At 32.1% G+C, this 25,118-nt stretch overlaps 2 protein-coding genes across 4 annotated transcripts in view; one reads left to right on the top strand and one right to left on the bottom strand.

Moving 5' to 3' along the window:
• The window catches only part of LOC145972245 (KH domain-containing, RNA-binding, signal transduction-associated protein 3), a 57,705-nt gene extending 37,514 nt beyond the window's left edge, over positions 1-20,191 (top strand). Inside the window, exon 9 of one of the 2 annotated variants that reach the window (XR_014439109.1) lies at positions 19,708-20,191. The gene's annotated coding sequence lies outside the window, so the exon portion shown is untranslated. The remainder of the gene's footprint in view (positions 1-19,707) is intronic. The other variant, XR_014439108.1, reaches the window with a different exon arrangement.
• The window catches only part of Tfap-2 (transcription factor AP-2), an 81,380-nt gene that overhangs the window by 28,053 nt on the left and 28,209 nt on the right, over positions 1-25,118 (bottom strand). For both annotated transcript variants that reach the window (XM_083100688.1, XM_083100689.1), the window contains exons 2-5: positions 19,756-20,130; positions 13,772-13,864; positions 8,953-9,189; positions 7,734-7,785 (exon numbers count right to left, since the gene is read on the bottom strand). In XM_083100688.1, the coding sequence (XP_082956814.1) occupies positions 7,734-7,785; positions 8,953-9,189; positions 13,772-13,864; positions 19,756-20,130 (757 nt within the window). The remainder of the gene's footprint in view (positions 1-7,733; positions 7,786-8,952; positions 9,190-13,771; positions 13,865-19,755; positions 20,131-25,118) is intronic.

Genomic DNA, 25,118 nt, shown 5'->3' with positions numbered 1-25,118 from the left:
TTGTTATTCCTAAGAAAAGTCTGATGAGAAAGACACGTATATATGACGGTCGTTCACGGTGATAATGTTCTATCCTTAGTTAATAGTGATTGCCGGTCGAGCCGGTGTAATTTTCATTCCAACGGAAACGATTGAACGGAGACTACGGTGGTCTGAACGTCGTCAATGAAGCAGTTGCGACGGTATCACGCGTGGACACGCATGCGTGATTATCTCGGAAATCGGCAATCGTGTGAATCAAATGAACACGCAGTAATATGCAAATATTCATCGATATTACGCATCAAACAGCGAAATCGCAGATACGATGTGTCATTAAAATATTGCATCTGCGAGCCGCGATTACAGGCTATGATTAAAACAGACGTTGTATTACTGTTATTGATAATATAATGTAGATAATGACTTATTTGTAAGTTACAAAGTTACTTAATTGAGTTACTAATAAATATAACAAAAAAAAAATATATATATATATATAATGTATTTTATTTTATTATTATATATTATGTATTTTATTTTATTTTCCTTTTATACATAATTTTTATTTCAAATCGAAAAAGTCTTCTTAAATCTTAATTCTCACATCAACATTTATATAATTTGTATATATAATAAAGAATAATAATATAATAAAATTACGCACATGCAGTAAAATATTTGAAAAACTCGAGACTTCAATTGATACATTTAAAATGGTGATAAATATTGGGTGCTTAATATAGCACTTTAATTGAATCTGCTAAGATAACGAGATAATAATGTAATGATATGTTCCAGTTAAGGCAAAATAGCTATGCTCCAATTTGACCGGTAATCATCGATGAATGGGCGGAAGTGCGGGATCGAGGTTCTTATTATGAAATTGTAGATTCAAAAAAAGAGAAAGAAGAGAAAAGCTTGAACACACATCATCCTGTCACTTTCTCGCGTTTCCTAAGTTTATTCTCGTCTTTTAAAGTGTTTTTTAAATATTCCATTTATATTTTTTATTACACTATGTCGATTGTTAAAATAATGAACTTTTTATTATAACAGCAAAATAATAGTGAATAACATTTAAAAGGTAAATATCCATACATACAGAATTTAAAAGAAAAATAATAATGCTGTTACGAACAATATGATGTTGATTTGTGTGTTAAGAAATACAAAACATTTTTTTTCTATTTTTATCATGTTTGGAAAATAAAATTTAGAAATATAAATTTTAGGAATATTAATTTCCACATAATCAAAAGTCAAGAGAGTAAATTATATTAACATTAGTAAAAAGAGAGAGAAAAAAATCTTACAACAGTCTATTAAACATTTTTTATGGACATAACAGATGTGTGTTCAATGGCCTTGATCGAATGTGAACTGATATATAATTTCCGGTGATTAGCATCGCATTAGAAAGCTATTTAAATCAAATTAATAATATATAAAGGGGGAGAGAGAGAGAGAGAGCATAATAATCGCTTATACATCACAAAAATGTGCATACTATTTCTTCATAAAATAACAATGTAATTGTATGATTGTAATAAATTAATTAAATATAAATAGAGGAAATATACAAAATATAAAACATTCTCTTTAAAAATTTGTAATTTAGATGGAGAAATATTGATCGAAAGAGTATTTATAATGAAGAAACTAAATAGGTACTTGATATATATTTTTCCTCCAAATTAGATAGAATATGACAGATATATGTCAACTGGAAAATAAATGGTCGAAATCATATATCTTTGTGCAATCAATACATCCATTCAATGATTGAGCAATGACACAGCTTGAAATGTTCATTTAGATGTACAGATAGCACAAATTGATATATATTCATGACTTGCAGATTGTACGCATTAAAATTAGTGCATGTTACACGTGCAATATCAGTGTTTGTTAATATTATATAAAAATGATTATATATATTAACTGCTATTTTCCATTTTCCATTTACTCAATATAAACTGCATTATATGTAGTGAATTCCTTATTTAAAAATAATCAAAAGTTTAATGTAAAAATTTACATATTTAATTAAAAATAATAATTTAAATATTAATTATAAATTCTAACATATATACATTTATTATTTTTTATTTTATTTTATGTATATGTTGTTTTTTGTATTCGATCCTATATTATTTGGATTTTAAAATTCTACCAAGATTTCTATGATTATTAAACTTGTAATATTTTTATTAAATGTGGAACTATTAAAAGCAAAGTGATAAGGAATAGAAATAGAGAAGAATATTAGATTAAAATCATATCTGAATATCAAACTAGGAATAAAAAGCAGAGAAAAACGAAAGGAAGCAAACAAATCGATGCTAAAAAGCGTAAATAGATAAGCCAAAAACAAATAAGCATGTCAGTCGTTGATCCACCCACACATCATAAGTTAAAAAAGAAACTCTCATCCCGATGCTGATATTTGTCGATTCACTATTATCCATAGCCGTGGGCTGTTTAGAGAAATCATTTGTGCGATACAACGCGTCGTGTCCGTAATTTTAATGAGAGGCATACTCTTCGCGCGTACCTACATATGATTTATGGCGCGATTATATAATGCAATTATTATGAAGGGATATGTACATATATATCAATATATCGGTATAAAATTAATATAATGGTATTTACGAAGTACCGACAAACGATTATTGCACGCACTCATGTGGATTTTGCAAATTGATGTACTCATCGATCTTGCAGTCTTATTGAAGATCACATCCGCGTCAAAGCTAACCCAGCAATCTTTCATTATTTCTATAAGAATTTTCTTGAATAATTCTTCTTAACCGATATATAATAATGCACGATTCAATGTTCTATTTCGATTTTTTAAATAAGCTGCAGAAAATATCTAAAGATAACGGATGCTAAATTAATTTAAAAAATATTTCTCAATTCAACTATAATAACATTAGGGATCAGAGAGAGAGAGAGAGAGATGGCTGATAGCATATAAAATCTCGTAAGAATAATTTCCTAATTCTCAATTAATTATTTCATAATTTTTATATTCAATATTTTCTTAGAAAAGTTAATTAGTAAAACGATTAATGACTAAAAACGAATAAAAATTTTAAGCGATGTATAAAAATTTAAAATCAGAAAAGCAATTAATAAATATATCTTGTTTTTTTAGACTTTTGCAATCTATATTTCTGTAATTAATTTTTTAATCCGATAATTATTAATTGACAAGATATATTTCATGAAAAATTACAAAATTACAGGTACAAGTCACGTACCTATATCGTATTTTTTTATAATACATAATGCGCGTACGAAATTTATATTGCAGCAAAAATTAAATCTGTTTTTAGGAGAATTCTTCTGATTACTCGACACACATTTTCTCGCATGTCCACGCGCATCATTTAACGTTTCGCGCGATAAAGCGAAAGTTCGAAGAACTTTATTGAACAAAGCTCGAAGACGGCACGCGCGTCAACATACGAAACAATTACTGCCACGCTATACGTGACTGCCACTATACAAAATATCTCCATCTGCGAATAGCCTTGAGCGCGAAGCCGGGGCTTACACGTGCGTCCTGGACACGCACAATTTCCTGGGCAATCAACCGGGCCGGAAACTTAACCAATCGACGCGTAGCAACGACTTCGCTTACTTCTCGACCTTGATTGGTTAGCTGGTGTGTGACTGGGGTGTGACTTTTCGACCCTAAAGGGACTCTTTGCCGGAGAGAGCTTCCGGGGGATCCACCTGGGCCCCCGGGGCAACTACGAGCAACGTGGTGATCGTTAATTTCATTAGGGATTGATTTTAGGAGTTTAGCTGCCTTATACAAAGATGGTGGCCGCCCTCCATTCGTTGCGCAGGATGGTCCCGTTCGCGAACAATACAAGAAGTACACCTCGAAAACCTCTTTCGATAATCGAAGCCTGGAATCAATCAGCGCATTTTCTCCTGACGGTTGTTGATTGAAGAGATTTGAACCAAACCCCATTTCATGAGTTTATATTTAATAGAAAAACATATTTCTCTAGTAAATAAAAAGGAAAGACTGTTATCAATGTTAATCTTTCATAGAATCTTTCATCGTAGATAGAATGAGTGAGTTTAGTAATGGGAATGAAGAATCGGTGACTAATGCATTCACCGGCTCGAGAAAGAGTAAAGTAGATATTGAGAGAACATATAATTGGAAAAGAATGATTAAAACCGCACGAGCATGTCGTTGATTGACCTACTTTGAATGATTAATTACTTCTAATATTTACTACGATTTTATGCTAGAGAAATGGTAGATTAATCTATACATAAGTTTGCGCTATGAAATATGTTTTACTTTAAAGATACTACTACTTTACTTTAAAGGTACTTAATAGATTAGCAAAGTACAGATTCGTATCTTTGTTTAAATATGTATTCATATATTGCAAAAATTTAAAATACAAATAATTGAAATATAAATGTTTCTTTAAAACGACTTAAAATTATATTAGTCTTGACTTTTTCTTTAGAGCTATAAATGCCGTGTGTACAATTTTCTTCTTGAAAACGAATATTAATTTTCGGATTGACTTTTCTACATGTTTGTTCCATATATCATACTTGTTTTCGAAGGCAAAATAAAAGTATGTATTGATCGATACAAAAATAAAATAAAATCGAAATATGTGTGTGTATGTATGTTTTACTAACTGACATAAAACTGAATACTTTCGATAGGTTGTTTAATATTACAAGTTGCAAACATTATTATATATGCACATATTACATATAGTATATTTTTCATAAAGTTTTATAAATAATTAGAATACAAAAATTAGAAAACATTACATTTTTGGAAAAAAAATCATTGCGAATTTCTGACAAAATTTATTCTTTTGGTTACATTAGAGTAGAAAAAGATGAATTATTAAGCAAGAAATATCTATACGTATTTTTATTTTAGAAAATTAAAAGTTATTGAATCAAAAATAAAAATATAATTAAAAAGATCTGAAATATTTATTATTATAATAATAATGTATCATATATAATAAAATACATATTATAAATATATATTAAATACAATTGTTCTAATAACACCGCTGAAAAATTACAATATAGCGTATATTGACAGATATTACTTGATTAAGATGGAAAAAGAATGTACAGTTTCTTTTATCAAGATTTGTCAATTTTGCTTCACGGACGATTAAAGATCTTTTGACTGCTAATTTAAAAGTAGTCAGCAATCAAAATTTCGTAGTGCGTATCTCGCTAGTAGAAAGAATCCGTTCGTCCTCGATACATCGTAAAGTTAAACTGGATCGCGATCGTCGTCGTCGAGTGACAGAGCCAAGGTAAGCCGCGATAATTGTATAACCGGCTTCCGAGAAGCAGAACGCGTTTAGCTATACGATATATATCGCCATCGTTACTGTCACCGATATGTGACAGAAGCAAGTGTAGTGAGTTTTATATCTCTTCGTCTATTAAAAAAATTATCGCACGGATCATTTTTTTAGACAAGTCCGACTATCGAAGATATCTCAATCGAGAGAATCAACGCAAGGACCAACACCATAAACTATAATTTCTCATTTCTCTCCACTCGCATAAATCGGGATTAAATCAAAATGTCACTCGAACAAGATATTTAATAAGCAGACATGTCTAAATAATATCGTACGCGTATTGAAAGTGACGTTGCGCATATTTCATACCAGTTTCGGAAAATAAAAAAGAGCACGGGACAGGGAGACAAAGAGGAAGGCGTGAAGCCGAGAGAGCGAGAGGAGAAAGAAGCGAGAGAATAGAAAACTAAGGCCAAATAAGCTGTCGACAGGACGAGTAACGAGGCATATAATAACCCTCGGTGACATTCGAACAAACAGCCATCTGTAGGGTAATACCCCTGCGGTGAGAAACGCCCCAAAAACTACACCCCGCCAAGAAATTACAATGACAATGAGCGAAATCCGATCCGCCCGCGGGCACGCACTGTATTTTTTTTTCTCTTTTTCCTTCACACCTCCTCTACGCATGTTACGTTACGTCCTCTCTGCGATTCCATGCGACCTGGCAGGCTCTCGGCCATTGTGCGACGATCCGAAGAGGCGAAAAGAATTACATCGTGAAACACGAGGGTCCCGTAATACGTTTGTGGGCCGTACGAGACCTCCGAAAATCCACGTTTCCCAAATGACGTCGCTACTAAATCGCTATATCGATGTATAATCAGATTCTCTCTCTGCTAAATTTGATATTAATGCAATGATCAAACTAAATTTTCCTTTATATTGATCAATGTAAAGCATTTATCTTTCTTTGTTGCGGAAATAGGACTCCACAGCTGATGCTTTCTGTAAAGATTGATGATAATTAAATTTAATTATTGAAAAATTGAAACTTTAATATTCAAAATTAAATCAAATCACGCTATAAAGCGCGCAATCGAGAGAAAGTGCGTAACTTTGATATCCTCTGTCAGCTAAAATAACGAAAATTACTCCTACCATATTTGAATAGCGGTAACGCGGTACGATTTCGTAATTAATTCACAAGTCGAAAGTTACATATCTCGACTATAGATGTAATGACAAACCGAGACTTCTCCACTGGTCTTTTCGGATCAGTGATCGGATACGATCGGTCTAGTTGAGCGTGATACTTTCGCAAGAGACACTGGCCGCGATTCGATCTTGGATTGACGAGAGGTGTATCGCTCGCGAAATTGGACATGGTACAAGTTTCCTTATAATCTGCCTCTATCGTGATTCGTAACACATCCTCCTCTTCAGCGGACCGGACCTAACTCGCTCAAAATTACGCAATCGTGCAAAATTTTACGCGCTAATCTTAACCATCTATCAAAAATTCTACTTATCGAACCACTTATTTGAATAATAAATCGATATTTTTGCCTTCTCTCCTCGTTCTTGAATGTAAATTCTCAGATAATTAAAAAAATTACTTCATTATAAAATTTAATAACGAGTTTTAATATTTAGATTTTTAAAATCTCGATTATTAATATATATCTTCCTTTTTCCAAGAATTTTTTTATACACGGAGTATAATTCTATCATATAGAAATTTCACAGGAGAGAAGCTGCGAATTAAACTTGACCAGACTTGTGTGTAAATAATTTATTGTATTGCGACTCACGCGATGCTCTTCGACAGAAAATCCACTTTGCAGCTTTTTGCGATCTCTATCGCAGATCGGTATTGCAAGAGGAACGACTGCTCGCATAAGAATGCGATGCGTCCTTAAACTTATTTTCACAAATGGCTAAAAATCTGGTCTGCGTGCCCTTGACACAACGGAGAGATAAATTCTAATTAAGGGTGACAAGTCGCTTACTTTATATTTCCGGTTGCGCAGTGATCGTTTTATATCGGGATTATGTTCGCTATTTCGAGTTGTTGCGTATATTTATCGGCGACGCGCGTTGCGTTTTACATTCTTGTAAATTTACTCGAGGAATAAATTCCGAATCGAACGATCTCGCGATCGAGAAGCGGAAAATCGAAATTAATTTTGTATTACGCACAAAATTATAGGTCACAATTCGAATTTAATATCTTTACTAAAGAGTACGTACGTTCCATATGTATAAAAATTAATATTAGCTTAATTTTTTTAAAAATTGATAGATGACTACAACGATCATTAGTATTTTATGATAGTATTTACTTTTCTTTATTTTTGTCGAGATCTATAGAATAAAAATGAAAAGATAGGTGTATATATATATAAAATTTTTACTCACTTTTTAGTAATGGTAGATCGTTCATAAACCCTCCATCGTCCACGTTTGTGTTCTAAAAAATAAAAAATTTAATTATTTTCTAATTTTTATATTAAATATTTTGATAATCACAAAATAATACAATTTTTTCAAAAAAGTTTGGAACTGAGTTTGTATAATACATATATCATTTGATCGTTATAATTTAATTTGTCCGAATCCTTTAAATATCTTTTATATCATAATACTACAATATTCCATCATTGAATAATCAATGTCGTACCAATCGCAAGATATTTTCCAGCAATCTTTGTCTTAATATTTAATATTTAAAAAAATATATACATACAATATATAAAATTTTTAATTTTATATTTAATATATTTATATTTAATTTTTATATATTTAATTTTATATTTAATATATTTTTATATTTAATATATTTTTTCGATATGTATATGCATATTTTAGACAAATCAAAAAGCAAATGCAAGCACTTTTACAATATTGTGCTAATATAGCACTAATATAGATGTCTCCTTTATTATAATACTCTTTTCATAAAACACATACTTTTTACATATAACGAATCGACTGCATGATATTTTCGTAAGACAACGAAAAACATTTTAACCACAGCAAAGCAAGGCATATTTTCGCAACATTCCATCCCGCAAGCATATGATATGACATTCTATTTAATGGCTGCTACAACTTTTAACTTAGTTGTTAACATAATCTCTGTACATTTTATAAAAACAGATTAATTCGAAGGAATTAACAAGAATTCTGTGAGAGATTAACAATAGAAATTAACTATATAGAAGATAATTTTAAACTTCTAAACACTGTAACTTCTTTCCTGCCCCATTGTTTTATTTTCTGAATATTAAACTTAGATCCTGATGGAATAAATTCCATGTAAAATTGAAATAAAAATGAGAGAATTAACTACTATATTTTTTATTATTATATTTATTATATATTTATTATATATTTATATTATATATTTATTATTACTAATTCTAAAGCTTATTCAAAAACTAAACACGACATCTCAAACATCATTTGTCACCGGATCAAAACCATCCTTGCGTGCATCTAGATGTACACAATCTTGAAATAGTTTTCCGATAATTGTAATGCTTCCGCATTCAAGAGTCTCGCGACTATTCTTCGGAGTCGAGAGGGACGACATCGAGGAATATGATAATAGAGAAAATATGTTGCGATTACGTACATCGTCGCTCACCTGGGGGTCGTCAACGAGGCTGCTGTGCAGAACGAGGTCGGTTTGGTCGAGGCCCGGAGGCGGTAGCAGGGCGTCAGGACGACGTACGGCGCCGTATTCGACACCCCTTCCGCCGCCGCCGCCGCCTCCACCACCACCTCCGCCACCGCCGCCGCCACCTCCGCCACTACCGGCTCCGCCGCTACTACGTCCGCCGTCGTAAGGGAACGACGAAGCGTGCATGTTCTGAAATCAGAAACAACGTTCCAATCAGCGTGATACTTTAGTCGTAGCGCAGTTTTGACGTTTTGTAAAAATCGCGAAAAATGCATGTGTATTTTAAAAATGATAGGAAGTATCTACTTTTTTAACTGCAACTGAAGATATGAAGAAAGCGAATATATAACTCATCTAATTTTTTGGATTTCTTTATTTTCAGATTTTTTTATATCGAATTAATTAAATGATAGCGGTCTTACATAAGGAAGAAACAGTCAGCTGATTTCGGAGAAACTTGCCTCAAAACATGTACACAGAATATTCAACCCTTATTAGAGCTAGGGATAAAGCTGAAAAGCTAAAGCAATCATGAATATATGGAAATAACGAAGATTAAGAGTGAAGCTAAAGTTTGACAGCTGAAGCTAATGTGGAACGTGAACATCCACGTGGACGGGGCTCAATTCGATATCTGGCAAGCGTTAATTTAGTATCGCAGAGAACTATACGGCGCGGCGATAGGTAGTAAATAGGTAAAGGCCGAAGGTCGGTAACGAAGTAAAAGGTTGCTTGGAACGTCTACTGAAGAAAAATTGCCTCGATCGCCGCTATAACGGATCCGTGACAGTTAGGAATCTTCGCTATCCCGCGTGATGATTTTGTACTGTATTTAGGATGATAATGAGAGAGGAAAACAGTGAGCCATAACCGCGCGCTGTCATTAGCGAAACATCACTCGCAATTAGTTCTCAGACGCGGCGTATAAATTACATGTCCATTGAATATATTTACATTCTTATTCATATTTATTATTGAATGTGATGCGTGCAATTATATGCGATGCCTGCGTAATATCCGGCGATAATAAAAAGCCGCATAATGTTTCATTTATCATTTAATTTTTGTCGATATGACACAAATTGCGAGCATTCATTTTTCGATCTCATCTTCAGTGTTTCTTTAGAATATAAAATTATAAGAAAATTATAAGAATGGCCATTGCTGCAAAAAATGTAGTGATAAGTTTTAAAAAATAATAGTCTTTAATATTAGATTACAGATTTATAAGTGAACATAATATTGCACTGATCGATTGCATACAATTTTTTATCTAAACGATCGAGTTTAGAAATTCTAATTGTAAATTTTCTATTCCAATGTATAATAATTTAATACATATATAAGTACTACAAGAATTATATTGCAAAAAATGTCGGTTTCAAAAGAAATATTAGATAAGTCTTTAAGTCATTAATATGAATATCAATAAATTAAAGATTTTATTTATCTTAGTGCTTGTGAAGAAGTCTTATTAATTTAAAAAAGATAACGAGAGCAGAGATTCATGCTTAAACAAAATTCTTGAAGAAAGATAAAATCATCAAAGGTATCTTTCTCTTTCTCTCTCTCTTTTCCATCAATCGATAAATCACTACAAATTCGATAAACATTGATTCGGGAGATTTTATTTCCCTCTTCTCTATTTCATCGCAAATTCTTCATCGGAGCTGATTTGTAGCTTTTCGTCCCGCAAGTAATCTCAATTTACTTCACGCGACGGCTTGTATCAATCAACGTATAATAGGGTTTTGATAGAAGACGAAGAAGATGGAGTCGAAGTCACGAATGCGCGCGTAAGGACGCCAGCAGGAATCTTCTCGCTATAAAAGTTCTCTTATGTCATCGATAAAGACGAACAAGCTGCTAGGCTTTAATAAATCTCACCGATCGTAATTATACTCGCGTAATTTTCTACGATGAATATCGGTGCGCGGTTGTTTAAAGTCACTTGTAGATACTTGTCGATATATGAGAGATGTTTCAGAAGCCGCGAATTCTATTTTGGCTTGGCTTCAAGATGATAATCTTGATCTTAAGCAATAATTCGATCAGATAGAATGAACAATTCTTTCAATTTTTAGCACTGAATGTTTGCTGATAAATGATCGTCTATAAATTCCAGAGCATTTAGATTTTAGAAATTCTTCGTCAAAGTATAAGCACATCCATAGTATTTTCGACTTTTGTAATTATTTGTTAGAAAACGCAATAAACGTTTATTTAGCATTCATTTAATGATACGATTGCGTAAAAATTCATTTTGACACATGTATAATAAATGCATGCATGTATCTAGTACGATACGAGAAAATATAAGCGAATAGGACCGAAGGAATATATCTTTTAGAAAACTAAATAAAACGGATATATGCTTACATTTTTAATCACGACTATAAAGAAGGGAAAAGTGGCAATTTTTCCAGATTAGGAGCCGCTCATATCATGGTTATATTAAGAATCCTTGTCATAATTATAGATCTTTCCTATGCAAGCATCACATCGCGAGGAAAATTACTGCGAGCGAGTTTCTCTGATTTCTTCGTCAAATTTTCTTTCTCTTTCGTTCTGTCATCATGATTTAAATCAACATGCAATATATAGTATACAGTAAAAGGGGGAAAAAACTCTGGAATGCGACCGAATGTCCTCAATCTAGGGATGTGATCAGCATCTCTCGCCTCATTTTATTCTGATAATAATAATAATAAACAATAATAAATATTGATTTTATTAAACTGATTTAAAGTTTTTCGGCATGCATGAAAATTTTATATTTTGCTTTAAAAAAAAAAGAAATTTAATGAAATTGCTAAATAACTCGGATATTAATAATTTTATTAGCTCACAATAATTTTTCAAATAGCTTAAACAACAATTCTATAAAACTCTTTCCTTGCAAGATCAATTTAGCAAATCACGTGTCCGTTTGACCGGAGGCGATGATACTCAAAACGTGTTGCATGCGTGTGATTCTCGATTCCGTTCGATTAATTTGGGGAAAATTGCGGGATATCACGCGATCGTGCGCCGGCGTTTTAAACACTGGCCGGTCAAATGTCAATTTCGACCGTTCGAGAAGAGATATCCGTGCGTTTAGATTTTAAATTTGTCGTTCCCGTGAGATCGAGGCTGTTCGACCGATTCATCATTTTAATGTACGAGAAACGTATTGCGTGTGCGGATTAGCAAATATGTCTAATGAGCCCAGTATGATCGATAGCGTCGCTATTTTGCATCCGCAGCGGGAAATTGTTTGGCAGATGCGGGAGAGCATTAAGGTCATGACTGTCCGAATCCGAGTCCTGTGATTAGGAAATCGAAAATTACAGGTTTTACGTGTCGCGTAATAATCGTCGACTTCATCCGGGAACTTGGACTTTCACGGAAACGAAAAAAGTTACAATGTAGTACGGTTAATTAACGTGGACTCGGAACTGCTTTCTGAACTTATTGACGAGTCCGCGATAGTTATACGTTGATGTAATCGCGCCATGCCGACTTAATGAGATGAAATGTGATCGCCTTTCTCTCGTTAAACGCTCCGCTAAAATAAAATCACGTATAACTGCCACGGTAATGTCGATACTGATAAATGATGGCATGATCAGATCTCGCGAGCCCTACACGAGACAGACACCGACATCTCTAATATGTTCGCCTGCATTCTTGTGGGGCGATTTATCTCCTATTATGTAATTCCTTCGCGTTGCAATATCGAGTATGTACAGTTATAAGTAAGTATATTATTTACATCGCGAACACGTATCCCGAGGAACGCGTCGCGAATGTTTGGAATCGCGGGGATATTCATACTTGTTTTGAGTAGTATTAGAAGCTATATATGGAAGTATGTTACTACACGAAACGTTAAAATAACGAATATATTTTCTAACAAGTCATCAGCTTTAATATGGTTTGGCATAGATTTTAGATATCAAGTTAAAGAAGCAGAGAAAACAAAAATCTTATAATTTAAAGCTGCGAGAATTTTTAAATATCGAGAATTATAATTATAAATTTTTAAATAGCGAGAATTATAATATAAATATTTTAAAATATCTTGCACATCGAATGCAATGCTTGCAGTTACTTTGGAGATGAAATTTACTCACATCAATTCTTAGTGTTTAGAACGCATATACTAATCCAACCCCGTCTTCGCGCAGACGATTAAACAACAAGCTTTCCACTCTTTCTAGCGGCGAAGGCGCAACAATGGTCGATTTCTCGATCCAAACCCCTTTTAGTCGAAAGGCTCTGTCACAAATGCTACTCTCTCGAGCATAAGGATGCTAAGGGGCCGAGGTGCCGTCACGCACAATGAAATGCAAGGGGAGTATACGATGGAGCATCGCCTTCGCGTTTTCAAGGATAAAGCTATTGGAATTGGTCGATCCACTTGGTTGATTATTGGCATTGTGATCTCTTTTAGGAGCCCGCTTGTTCTTTCAGAATATGATAAACGTCGAGGAGGGGCAGAGAGAGGGAAAGCATTAAAAAATTTGATATATTTATTATATCAAGTATTTTATCAATATTTTTAATGAAAATTTTTATATCCCTCTAATAAGAGATATAATAATATTTATATAATAATATAATTAACGACATACCTAATAAAAAATTTGAACTATAAATTGGATTTATTAATATTGCAATTTTTTTAGTAAGATATTGCTATTTTTTTAGTAAGATATAGATGATGTTATATGTAAAACGCGATTTACTAATAATGCAAGATGCGGGTTTGTTCACCCTTTGGGGATACCTTTAGCATCATCTTAGGCATCGCACTGCTTAGCATATTTGCCTCAAAGCAAACGTCCATGGCATCCTCCCCGAGGGAATGCCAAAGGTCAGCCTAAAATTTAATAAGTAAATTACTTAACGGGATGTAGCGAGAAAACGAAGGATCGCAAGAGGGGAAAAAGGAGGAGGGGGCGAATTTATTTCGCGGATATTATGGAATTTTGCGAAATTGTCAAATTTCGCAAAAACATTTCTTTTATAACAGAATAATATCAGCCATAAAAGACAGATCAATTAAAACTTCAATATTAATACTAAAAGCTAATTGCTTCATCGCTATTTTATTATATGATAATTGCGAGTCATTATCGCTGATAAATAAGTTTATAAATTTTTGAAATTGATATTACTACATTTTGATTAGGTTGTATATTATTATTTAATAAGAGTAAACATATTCATATTCACAAAACATTAATTATTTTGTCATAATTAACACGTTTATTGAAAGAGATATAAAACTAAGCTTCATGAGGTAGAAAAAAAGGAGATAAAGGCTAGTAATTGCGCTAATTGTGAAGCGCGGATTTGCTTCGCAGTGGTTACATTGCTATTTACCTGTAATTACGGATCGCTCATTAATCGGATAATCGTATGTCGGGATCTAATCAATGATCCTAATGGTGCGCTATTATACAGCACAGGTCGGGCCGAGTAGTGATCTAACTACGGTGCGGTGATATATTATAGCCGGGGTACGACGACGATTATATACGGGACGGAAATTTCGCCCGCCAAATTGTCGCGCGGTTCCTCATGCCGATCTAGTTATCAGCATTAACGACGGGGACACTTCGAGCAACCCGCGGAGAGACGCGCAGACGCGGGACGGGATGCGTTTAATATCCAAAACGCTCAAGTTTCCTAACTATGGCGAACTATGCAAAGACACCGGGTATGTAGTTTCCGGAGAACTGGCTGGGGCTTAAGACTTTCGTGTCCCATGAATAATCCCCCTCCCCCCCTCCTCCTCCTCCTCCCCCGGAGTGTGTCTTGCCTCCGAGCGGATCCGAAAGTCACGTCTTATGATGGGCATGAAGTAACCGTGTGGATCCGTCGCATTCCCCGTCAATAAACCTGCTGGATTTCCCGCGATAAATCCCGCGTGCTATTTATTTTCGCCTATCTATCATAAGCGTCGCGTTTATCTGCACGATTCCATCGGTTTCAACGACTTCACTCCGTTTCTTTAATCTTTGAGAGCTCGACGAGCTCTGAAAGACGCTTATCAAAATATTAAGATAATCGTCGATTAGATTAAATAATATATTTAATATATATTTAAGATATTAAATCGTTTAATTAATTATCATTTAATTTAAATATAAAAATATATTTAATATAATATGTTTAATATGTTTTCTATAATTGCAATAATTGCACGAGACAAAATTCTCTCCGGCTCTCTTAAGCTATTTATTAATTTGTAAATAATTTGACTGAAAGCTTCATCATATATATAATATTAACGGATACAATAAATAATAATTGTATAAATATGTTGAATTTAAATAATCAGAAATAATTTATGTATTTTCTTTATTACGTGAATTTCTTCATTATGTCAAAGTTATAGCTCCTTTGTATTAAAGAAAAATTCATCTCCATTAATCTAAAATGACGCCATATTTTATCAATAAAAAATATCTTTAAATGCTAAATTCATTTTAAATTTAGCTTTAATATATCATAAATTATTCAAGACAATACTTTGAGGTTTTAGTTCAGTCGCAATTAAATAACAGATTCATTATGCACGTAATAAATTAATTTACGAATAAATATTGAAATTCTATTCTATTCTAGATGTAAATTCATGTAAGTTATCTATGTCTTGATAATATATATGCGTAATATGGATAATTATATTGTTTATGACATAATCTTTTTGTCATAATTTTTTGTTCACGTTTTTTAAAATTATTAATTATTATTTCTTTTTATCACAATTGCTATTTCATTATTAATGATTATAGATTTTTAAAATCTTTCTTTTTGTAATCTACGAGTAGTAATCTTCATTTACGTCATGTAATTATTAATAATTTTATCCATTACAAAAACTATGATAAATGAATAATGGCTATCAAGAATTCATAATTTATTTCAACCTGTTTAAAATATATATATATTAAATAAATTTCTCGATATCATCTCACAATTAATGTATTTTTCAGAGTCAAAACTTGTAATGTTGCATTAATTATTTCCTTATACAGAAAATAATGCAAAAAGTATCACAAAATTGTATTTTCGCACTTTATTCAATATCGCAGGAAATCGAAAGTACGGCATTGTGAGATTTTATTAAAATCAAAAATATCCATTCTTCTTAGAAGAATGTCCATCGGCTTAGAAACAAAGAGAATTTGAGATAATCAATAACATACTTTTGATCGCAGATGGATAAAATATTTTCGGACCTATTTTTATACAATCAGTGATAATATTGAACTCACTTTTTACGCTGTGTTAAAATTTATCCGTTATGTTATAATTTATTATTTCATCAGTCTCGATAGAACAATGTTTTTTGTCTTCATGACTTTTAATATTAAATATCTCAGCGCAATATAATTTATAAGTAAAAAGTCTATTGAAAAATAAAATTTAATTTAATATCGAATTAATATTATCATTTTAATATTATCATTTAATTTCAATTTAATAATCATAAATTTCAGACAATAATTTACAAAAAATTAATTTACACAAAACACAACTTATTTTTAATCCTTTAAAATAGAAAAATCTTGTTACTTTTATTTAAAAAAATTCAAACTGAACATGTCCTTATAGACTTCTTGTTAGTTCTTGTATGACAACTTGTTCGACAGTCGATGTGCAAATTACGGTAGCAGTATACACGGTATCGTATGCACGTCCCTTAATCATACGGACAGAAAATAATCATAGTCTTCGATAAAACGCCGACACGGCAATTCGAGCCTGCATATGGCATGGACAGATGCTCTCTGCAACAAACCACCGTGCTCTTCTGCACCGTTCTAAAATTCGAGGTGTGCCAAACGAACTTGTGTAAAAACGCATGCATTCGTCGCACACGTGTCGAATTTCGTCAAACGTATTTCCTTCGCGTTACACGACACCTTTGGAAATCGTCCGAATGTAATCCGCATAGAAATGACGGTAGTAGCGTGTGTTGACGCGATAATTAGGGTGGTGTTTTCGTGAATATGGAGCAAGGTGGACTACAAATACTATACTTATAATAATTATTAAGGTTTTTGAGAAAGAAGGAGAGAAGTCAATTATTCAACATATGGATGATATTACTAAATATAATGCGAGCAAATTGTATATTAAATCGAACTGTAATTGCTTAAAAAGAATTTTTATCAGTAAAAAAGAATTTTTACTCATATTAAATAATGCTATATTCAATTATTTATATGCATTATTTATATTCAAACAATTGAAAGAAGAAGTTATATAAGTTTTAAATGTATCTAATCATAAAAATATATATGTATATTTTTCAATTATAATGAATAAATGTACATAATCATTTAATCTCTTTATATAAGAAATTTAGTATTTTATTTAAAAATTTTATTTTTTTCTAATAAAGACAATTTGCCCCTTATAGAAGAAAAATTTTATTCTGTTTGTTTTCAATATTTTTCATATGAGTATGATGCGAAAATTATATATGTTTTTAGTATGTTTATATTATATATAATTATTATTATTATAGTTATTTTATTTATTATAATTATTTTTATATTATATATATTTTTTATTTGAAATACATTTAGAAAATGTATATTATAAATTGCAAAATTAATGTTTTATGATGCACGATACCTGCAAAAAATGATGCTTCGTAAAAGTGTATGGGAAGCGTGAAAAATTCTTGCATCAAAGACACCTCTCAAGGACGGGGAGGACACGTTTGCTCGACACGTTGCTCATCCACGTAGGGCGCATTACACGCAGCAGGGCATTCCGTACCGTGGCAAATGCAAATGTCGCGCGCAGCAACGGAGCCACGAGGTCGTCCACGCCGGCCGCGCTCGCGAGAGGATCAATGATCGCAATCACCGATGTCACGGGACGACTTATTGGCCGCGACCCGTCTAATAGATCGATACCACCCGTTATTACGTCCAACTCGAGACGCTGCACGCGGCGGCGTCCTACAAATAACACGCCGGACGGACGGTTCGCTAATGAGGTATCCGAGAGACGCACGTGACCGGATCTCTGCCAGTTTTCATTTCCCCGCGACGAATACCGACTGACATTGCCACAATTTCCATATGCTTCCGAGTGCGCACGCATCGGATATCTTGCTGGAGATCCAGCAAGAAAGGGCACCATCTAAGATTACATGCCGCGATTTGCACCGCGTTTGTTGAAGAAAGATACGGGCTTTCGACTAATGATAGATCACGATTAATCCTTGGCAAAATTGAAGATTAAGATTTTGATATTATGCAAAAAGTAAATACATAAGGAAATTGTTTGAACTTGTAAATATGATGTGACAAAAGCAAAACTCTTATCTTTCTAATGCAATTCTTTTGGAACATTTAGATATGAAATAATAATGAAAATTAAGTTATATAATTTATATATGATGTAAAAGAATTAAATTTTTCATCTGTATGTACAATAAATTGAGTTTTATTTTCCATTTCATATAATTCTTTTCTCTTTGAATTAATTCTCTTTTTGAATTAATCGATATTGTAGATTTAATAAGTTTAAATAGTTACATACATTTGTCCATAAGTAAGTACCACTAAATTTAGCTTGACGATTATTATTTTAATTAACAATCTCAGATATTATATAAAGATATATTGAGATCTTGTCTGTTTAATGAGGTACTAGAAAAATCCAAGTATTTATCGCGTGCATTTAATATATGTTTAGTTGCTTTCAAATAATTATTATACATGATATACATTTTAATATTTATGATAAATAAATATGAATGAATATTTTTATAAAATATATCAAATTTGATAATTTATAATTAATCAAAAATTTATAATTATACAAATGCATGGTAGAATTTTTTCTGTTTCTTTGTTTTTTTATTATCGTTAGAAAATTTGAAGTATCTAATTAATAACATGAGAAAGATAGTGTATTCACTTTCAGATGGAAATGTTTTCCGAAGTCATTTTTAGAAAGAAAAAAATTCAGAATTCACTTATTCATAATCATGATATTGATAATAAAGCGAAATTATCGATCAAATTAGCGATCGTAATCTTGCGCTACGGAGCGATAAAAAAGATATATCAAGTATGTACAAAAACTTAACTTCTCGAATGTTTAATGTAAGTGCATGACATTGACATTTATTCGAAGAATGATTATATATGATGCGCGGCTGCTGAACAAACAGTTTCGGAGTCAAAGGGTTAAGGAATGTAAAACTCATATGCGAATCGGTCAAGTATATTACTCGGCTGTACAATTTTTTTGTGGTCGACTATTTTACGATAGAGTTATATACGACTGTCTTTAACCTTGCAGAGCGTGTATCATTAAATGTTATTCATGTCGAGTGTTTAATTTGAATATAACCGCGAAATATATCGTCATCGTACTTTTAGTCTTACACGAATGATATTTTTTATAAGCTAATGTGTACTCTATCATATATATGTAGCAATTATATATTTCTGAGATTTCTATATTTTTTAATATTAATTGTACGTTAGATTTTTCCTTCATAGCTTTATATTTTCTTAAATATCATTTTTTCTTTTTATATAAAAAAGCTGAAAAATTTTTGAAGTCATCATTGATCCTTTTAAACTGCATTACAATGCATCGGACATAGCTCTCTATCCCAACGATGAAATAGAAACATGATAATTGTATTTAATCCTCCGTGATCTTTTACTATGTTAGTTCTAGAGAAAGAGAGAGACTGCCAGGAAAAATATTTAGAGCACTTACCACGTGAAGCTCGGCGTCTCTCCTGAGATCGCCGCTCCTTTGGCCCGCGGTGACAGCAGCGCTCAGGTGATTGTAGTGGTGCTGGTGCAACGTGTTGAGCGTTTGCGTATAAGGATCGCTGACGAGGTAATCCAGGTGTTGCGGTTGGCCAAGACCAGGATGCTGGGGGCTAGCGGGCGCGTGATGGTGCGAGGGAAACGGGGGTGGAAAGTAAGGGGGTTGGAAGTCGGAGGCGGTCGGCAGAGAGGCGCCTCCGTGGTGGGGCATGCCGCCCCCATTTCCGTTTCCCCGATGTCCATGGTGATGGGCACCGGAATAGGGCGACGAATTCCCGCCGCCCAGTGAGGAGATGCCCCCATGACCAGTCAGACGGTCCTGTGCAAAAAAACACATAAAGTTGGTACATATAATTATTATATAATGTTAGAGAGTAAACAATAATATTTCGAGATTATTATATAATATATATATGATTCTATTAAATATTAAAAAGTTTCTTAATTAAGAGAATATAACATTCATGGAAATAAAAAAATTTTAATCGTCATAAATAATTCTTAAAATTCTTACGGACGCGTATTAATCGAGACTCTTTTAGAAGTGATCGCCTTTCTTTGTGACTTCTCTTTAAAAAATTCTCTTTTATACTTATAATTTTTTTTATAACTTTCCATGTCTGTTCCAATTTTAAGAAAAAATAAATATTTTTATTAACAATATCAATTCTAAATATATAGTAATAAATAAAAACATATAGGTAAAAAAAATATGTATATTTTAAAATATAAAACAGATACATTTTCTCTCAATTGACTTTTACATATTTATAGAGAATGAAAAACTAGTTTTCAATACAAATTTCTTATTTATTGCAAGATAAGAGATAAGTTTAAGTTGTTTTTCCAGTTTATTGGTACTAAATAATAAATTAATGTAATATCATCTTAAGTTTTGCTACCTAAAAATCCCGAAAGAGGTTAATCAATTAGTTTCGCTGAAACAAGAAAATGGATCTCCTTCCATTTAGCCTTACATACAGTCGCCCGTAAAGGATTCACTTCCCAAGGCGGTAATTATAGACTATTTACATCGCACATCTGATTGATCTCAGATAAGAGGTACGTCACGCACGATGCGAAAGGCTTAAGCAACGCGTATTAGTTAGAGCAGACCGAAATTACATGGTAATGAACATAGTAAGTACACACGGAAATTTCTTTTACTGATTAATTCTACACGTATAATTCCTAGCCTCTTTTAAAAAATGTTTTAATAATTTTGGACAATTTTTTTTCAAATTAATAATCTGACTTTTGTTATAAGATAAATTACATAAAAATCATGCTGTCCATCTATCTTATAAAATTACAAATTTTATGTTTACGATTAGTTTGTTAACTGTTTTGCCTAATCATGGCATATTTAAGATAAAAGAAACATCAAACAATCCAAAATCCACAAATACTTATTTAATATAATAATTATCAAAACTATTTAAATACACTTGTTAGTAATATATACACATAATGTGTGTGTGTGTGTGTGTGTGTGTGTGTGTGTGTAATTAGCATTACTGCTAACATCATAGAATTAGTAATGAAAATTGCAATTGTGTAATTTTAAAATTTCCTGACATAATTAATCATATACATATCTACTGTGTTTATAAATAATCTTAATCACTTTAATAATATCGATGAGCAGACTAAATCAATTCCAAAACTTATCACATAACAAGGGTATCGATTATCATACAGATTGATAAAAAGAGGATACAAGCACGAAAACTATGCAAATCTTACGATAATCGGTACGTGTACAAACAGTTTATAGATAAAATGCAGGTGTGTCTTGGCTAAATCTCAAAGCTGAAAGGTTCTTGCGGCAATTTGTATATTTGTCTAGATTATCATTGATGCTCTTTTAATATTCGTTAATTAATATCTAAGTTTCCTATGAAATAGAGAGAAAAATAACTATATAAATAATTTAATAATTGATGTCTATTCTTCTCTCGCCAATCCCCTTAAATAATGCACATTGTTCTCTTTGTCATTTTCTAATTATGTTTCTATGGCGTGATAATAAGTCGGTAAAGCAATTCGAAAGATCGGCATTTATTAGTTTATAAATAATACATTTTTATTTTACGAATAATATTAATAATATCAATAAAAATATATCTAGATTTCTTTCATGTAATTTTTGCGATATTTCTGGTTAAAATAATATTGGCAGTTGCAGTTTATACCTGTAATGTTTGAAAACTTTTATTGGTCTATATAACGTTTCATTTTTCTGTTAAATAAATCGAATATGCAAAATATCAAAAAAATATTTTCGATACTCGAATAAGTGAGTGCTCGATGGAAAAATTTATTTAGAGATCTGCCTGTGGAAAATCACATACGAAGAATATACTCGATAATATCTTTCCGTAATTATAAGATCCGTGAATCTCGATCCATCGACTACATATTTTCTCGCACATTTAGTCTGATCCGCGTAATCTCGCGATGCGAGTTCTCGATTGCACGGTATTACATACTCTCGCAGATGATATCGCACACACTCGGGGATATTATGTGTCTCGGGGATATCGGAAAGAGAGGCTCTTGCCGCATCGCATTGAGACCGGCGCATCGCATTAGGTCTCGTTCATCGCGATACGATCTCGATACGTCTCTATAAGCCGCGAAAGGGCCAACCGCTAGTTTTAACCTTCACGATGTTATGCCCTTATGCATCTGCATATCTAAGAAGGCGTGTGCGGCGCTGAGCGCATCGAATCCCTTCAAATTTGTTAGGAGCGAGCAGGGGGCACTCACCCTTCCGTAGAGAATTGAATTCCTCGAGATTTGTTAAGGATGATGAAACACGAAGATATGCGCATCTATCTTTCCCGTAATTGACCTTTAAATATTACCGCATGGCGAACGCTCGCCGTAGGGCCTACCGTGATATAAGTACGACTAGTGCTCGAAAGCGCGGATTTCTTTATTGCAAATTTTATTTATTGCTCGCGGTTATAATAATAACATAAAAGTCGAGAAATGAAATTACAAATTGTTCAATATATTTCATTTATTTGTTTGAGTGTGTAAATGATTTTGTAAAAAATATTACGTATACTTTTCTCACTCTATAAATATATAAAGATATTTCAGAATTATATTACTCTCATGTATGTATATAAACATGGGAGCCAAATATGGACAAAATATGTTTCAACACAAGATTTCTCGTGTCCGAGAATCATTCTGTGTAATATAATTTTATGTACAGTTCTCTCTTTACAGAATTAGCACCTTCAGTATGGAAGCTTATTCATTAAAGCGGACCAAAAATAAGCAGGATAAATTGTTTCACAAATTTGCAAAATAATAGTGCGAATGATAATTTACTAAATAAAAATTTCTTATTAAATCCTCAACATTTAAAATGGCGAATACAATATGGCGAACAAAAAGATAGAAATACGTAACACGATAAAATTATGTGATGTATCCTATAATTTTCAAGAATATTGAATAAGAATTTGTTATCAAATTTTCAAAATTGATGAATCGAATATGGCAAGCAAAAAGATAAAAATATGTGAGAAAATGAAATTTTGATTCATTGTATGAAAATAAGAATTTGTGGAATTCTTCAAATTCAGAACAATGAATAAAAATAAAAATCAACATTGATTAGTTGCTTCCACAGTTAGAACACTGATAAAATAATTTTATAAAATATATTATGAGTACGAGAAAGATATGATAGATATGATAGAGCTTTGCATTTCATTTCTTTTTAACATTTTTTTATATTTTTTTCGAAATTTTTGAATGTTTTTGCATTTTTTATAATTTTATAATTTGTTAAAGTTCATTTCAATTGATTCTTATGATATGATAATCTTTAAAATTAAAATATAATTTTCATAACATATATGTGCATCATTATTTTACCTAATTTAATCACTGAAGGGATTAAAGATATTTATAAAATTTAAATATTTTCTTTCATAAAAAATAAAATATTTTTAATATTATTTAATTTCACTTTTAAATGTACATTTCATTCAAAATGAATTCTTACCATATGAATCAGAAGTCAAAGTATTACTAGAAGTAATAATGCTTGACATAGATTAGAATCTCTGTATAAAATAAATTTTATCAATGATCAGTTTAGATTAAATGAGTGGCACGCTCAATGATATATATATATATATTGGGTTGGCCAATAAGTCCGTGCGGTTTTTTCCGACACGTCTTTACAAACACGGCAAAAATTATTGGAGCTGGGCTGGGATATCCTACCGCATCCTCCATATTTTCCAGACCTTGCTCCTTCGGACTATCACATGTTTCGCTCCCTACAAAATTCCTTGAATGGACGGCGCTTTACTTTCGAAGAAGACATCAAACGGCATTTAAAACAGTTTTTCGACAAAAAAGACAAGAAGTTCTACGAGCGAAGAATTATGAAGATATGTGCGGTATATGGTAAGGATGCCGTGAAAGAACGTGTGTGCCAGAAATGGTTTGCAAAATTTCGTTCCGGAAATTTTTCTATCCAAGACGCACCACGCTCGGGCCGGCCAGTTGAGATTGATCAAGACAAAGTAAAGACGTTAATCGATACCAATAAACGCTATACGACGCGAGAGATTGCAGATGTTCTCCAAATATCATTCCAAATATCATATTCATCATTTACATGTAAAAAAACCGCACGGACTTATTGGCCAACCTAATATATATATATATATATATATATATATATATATATATATATATATATATATATATATATTCTTCAGTTTCTAAAATTATACTTTTGAAAACTTGAAATTTCAATAACAATTTGCTAAAATTTTAAGGCTTTGTAAAATGCATTGATATGTAAAATAGCTTACTGAAAAATATGGAAATTTGTAATTTTGGAAATGTACTTCCTTTACATAAATTATATTATAATGATAGAAATATATTTCTTTAAAAACCGATGTCTGTAACACATCACGAAATATAATGTTTGCTCTTTGTGATTTTTACATTAAAAATCAAAAAATTTATCGTAAATCTCAATTTGCACATTATTTTAAACTGCAAATATTGCAAAGATTGGATCTTTTAATTAAAAATATGCACTTTATACATATATTAAAAAATATACAAGGATACAAATTATAACGAATCACAGAGATTCATCGAGAAAGAAAAGATTATTTGAACACCACAAGTACATAGCATGAATACACATGTGATTAAAGACAGGAAAGGAAAGTCGAAAGTCGAAAAGGCGTATTTTAAATATCGCGTATACGCGTATTTGTCTTGTACTCATTCCTCGCTTTAAGCAATCAAGTT

The sequence above is a fragment of the Camponotus vicinus genome, unplaced genomic scaffold (assembly GCF_025532165.1).
Source record: "Camponotus vicinus isolate PSW18456_S1 unplaced genomic scaffold, iyCamVici1.0 SCAF_5, whole genome shotgun sequence".
NCBI classification, from domain to species: domain Eukaryota; kingdom Metazoa; phylum Arthropoda; class Insecta; order Hymenoptera; family Formicidae; genus Camponotus; species Camponotus vicinus.
This window is presented reverse-complemented; position numbering and strand designations above follow the sequence as displayed.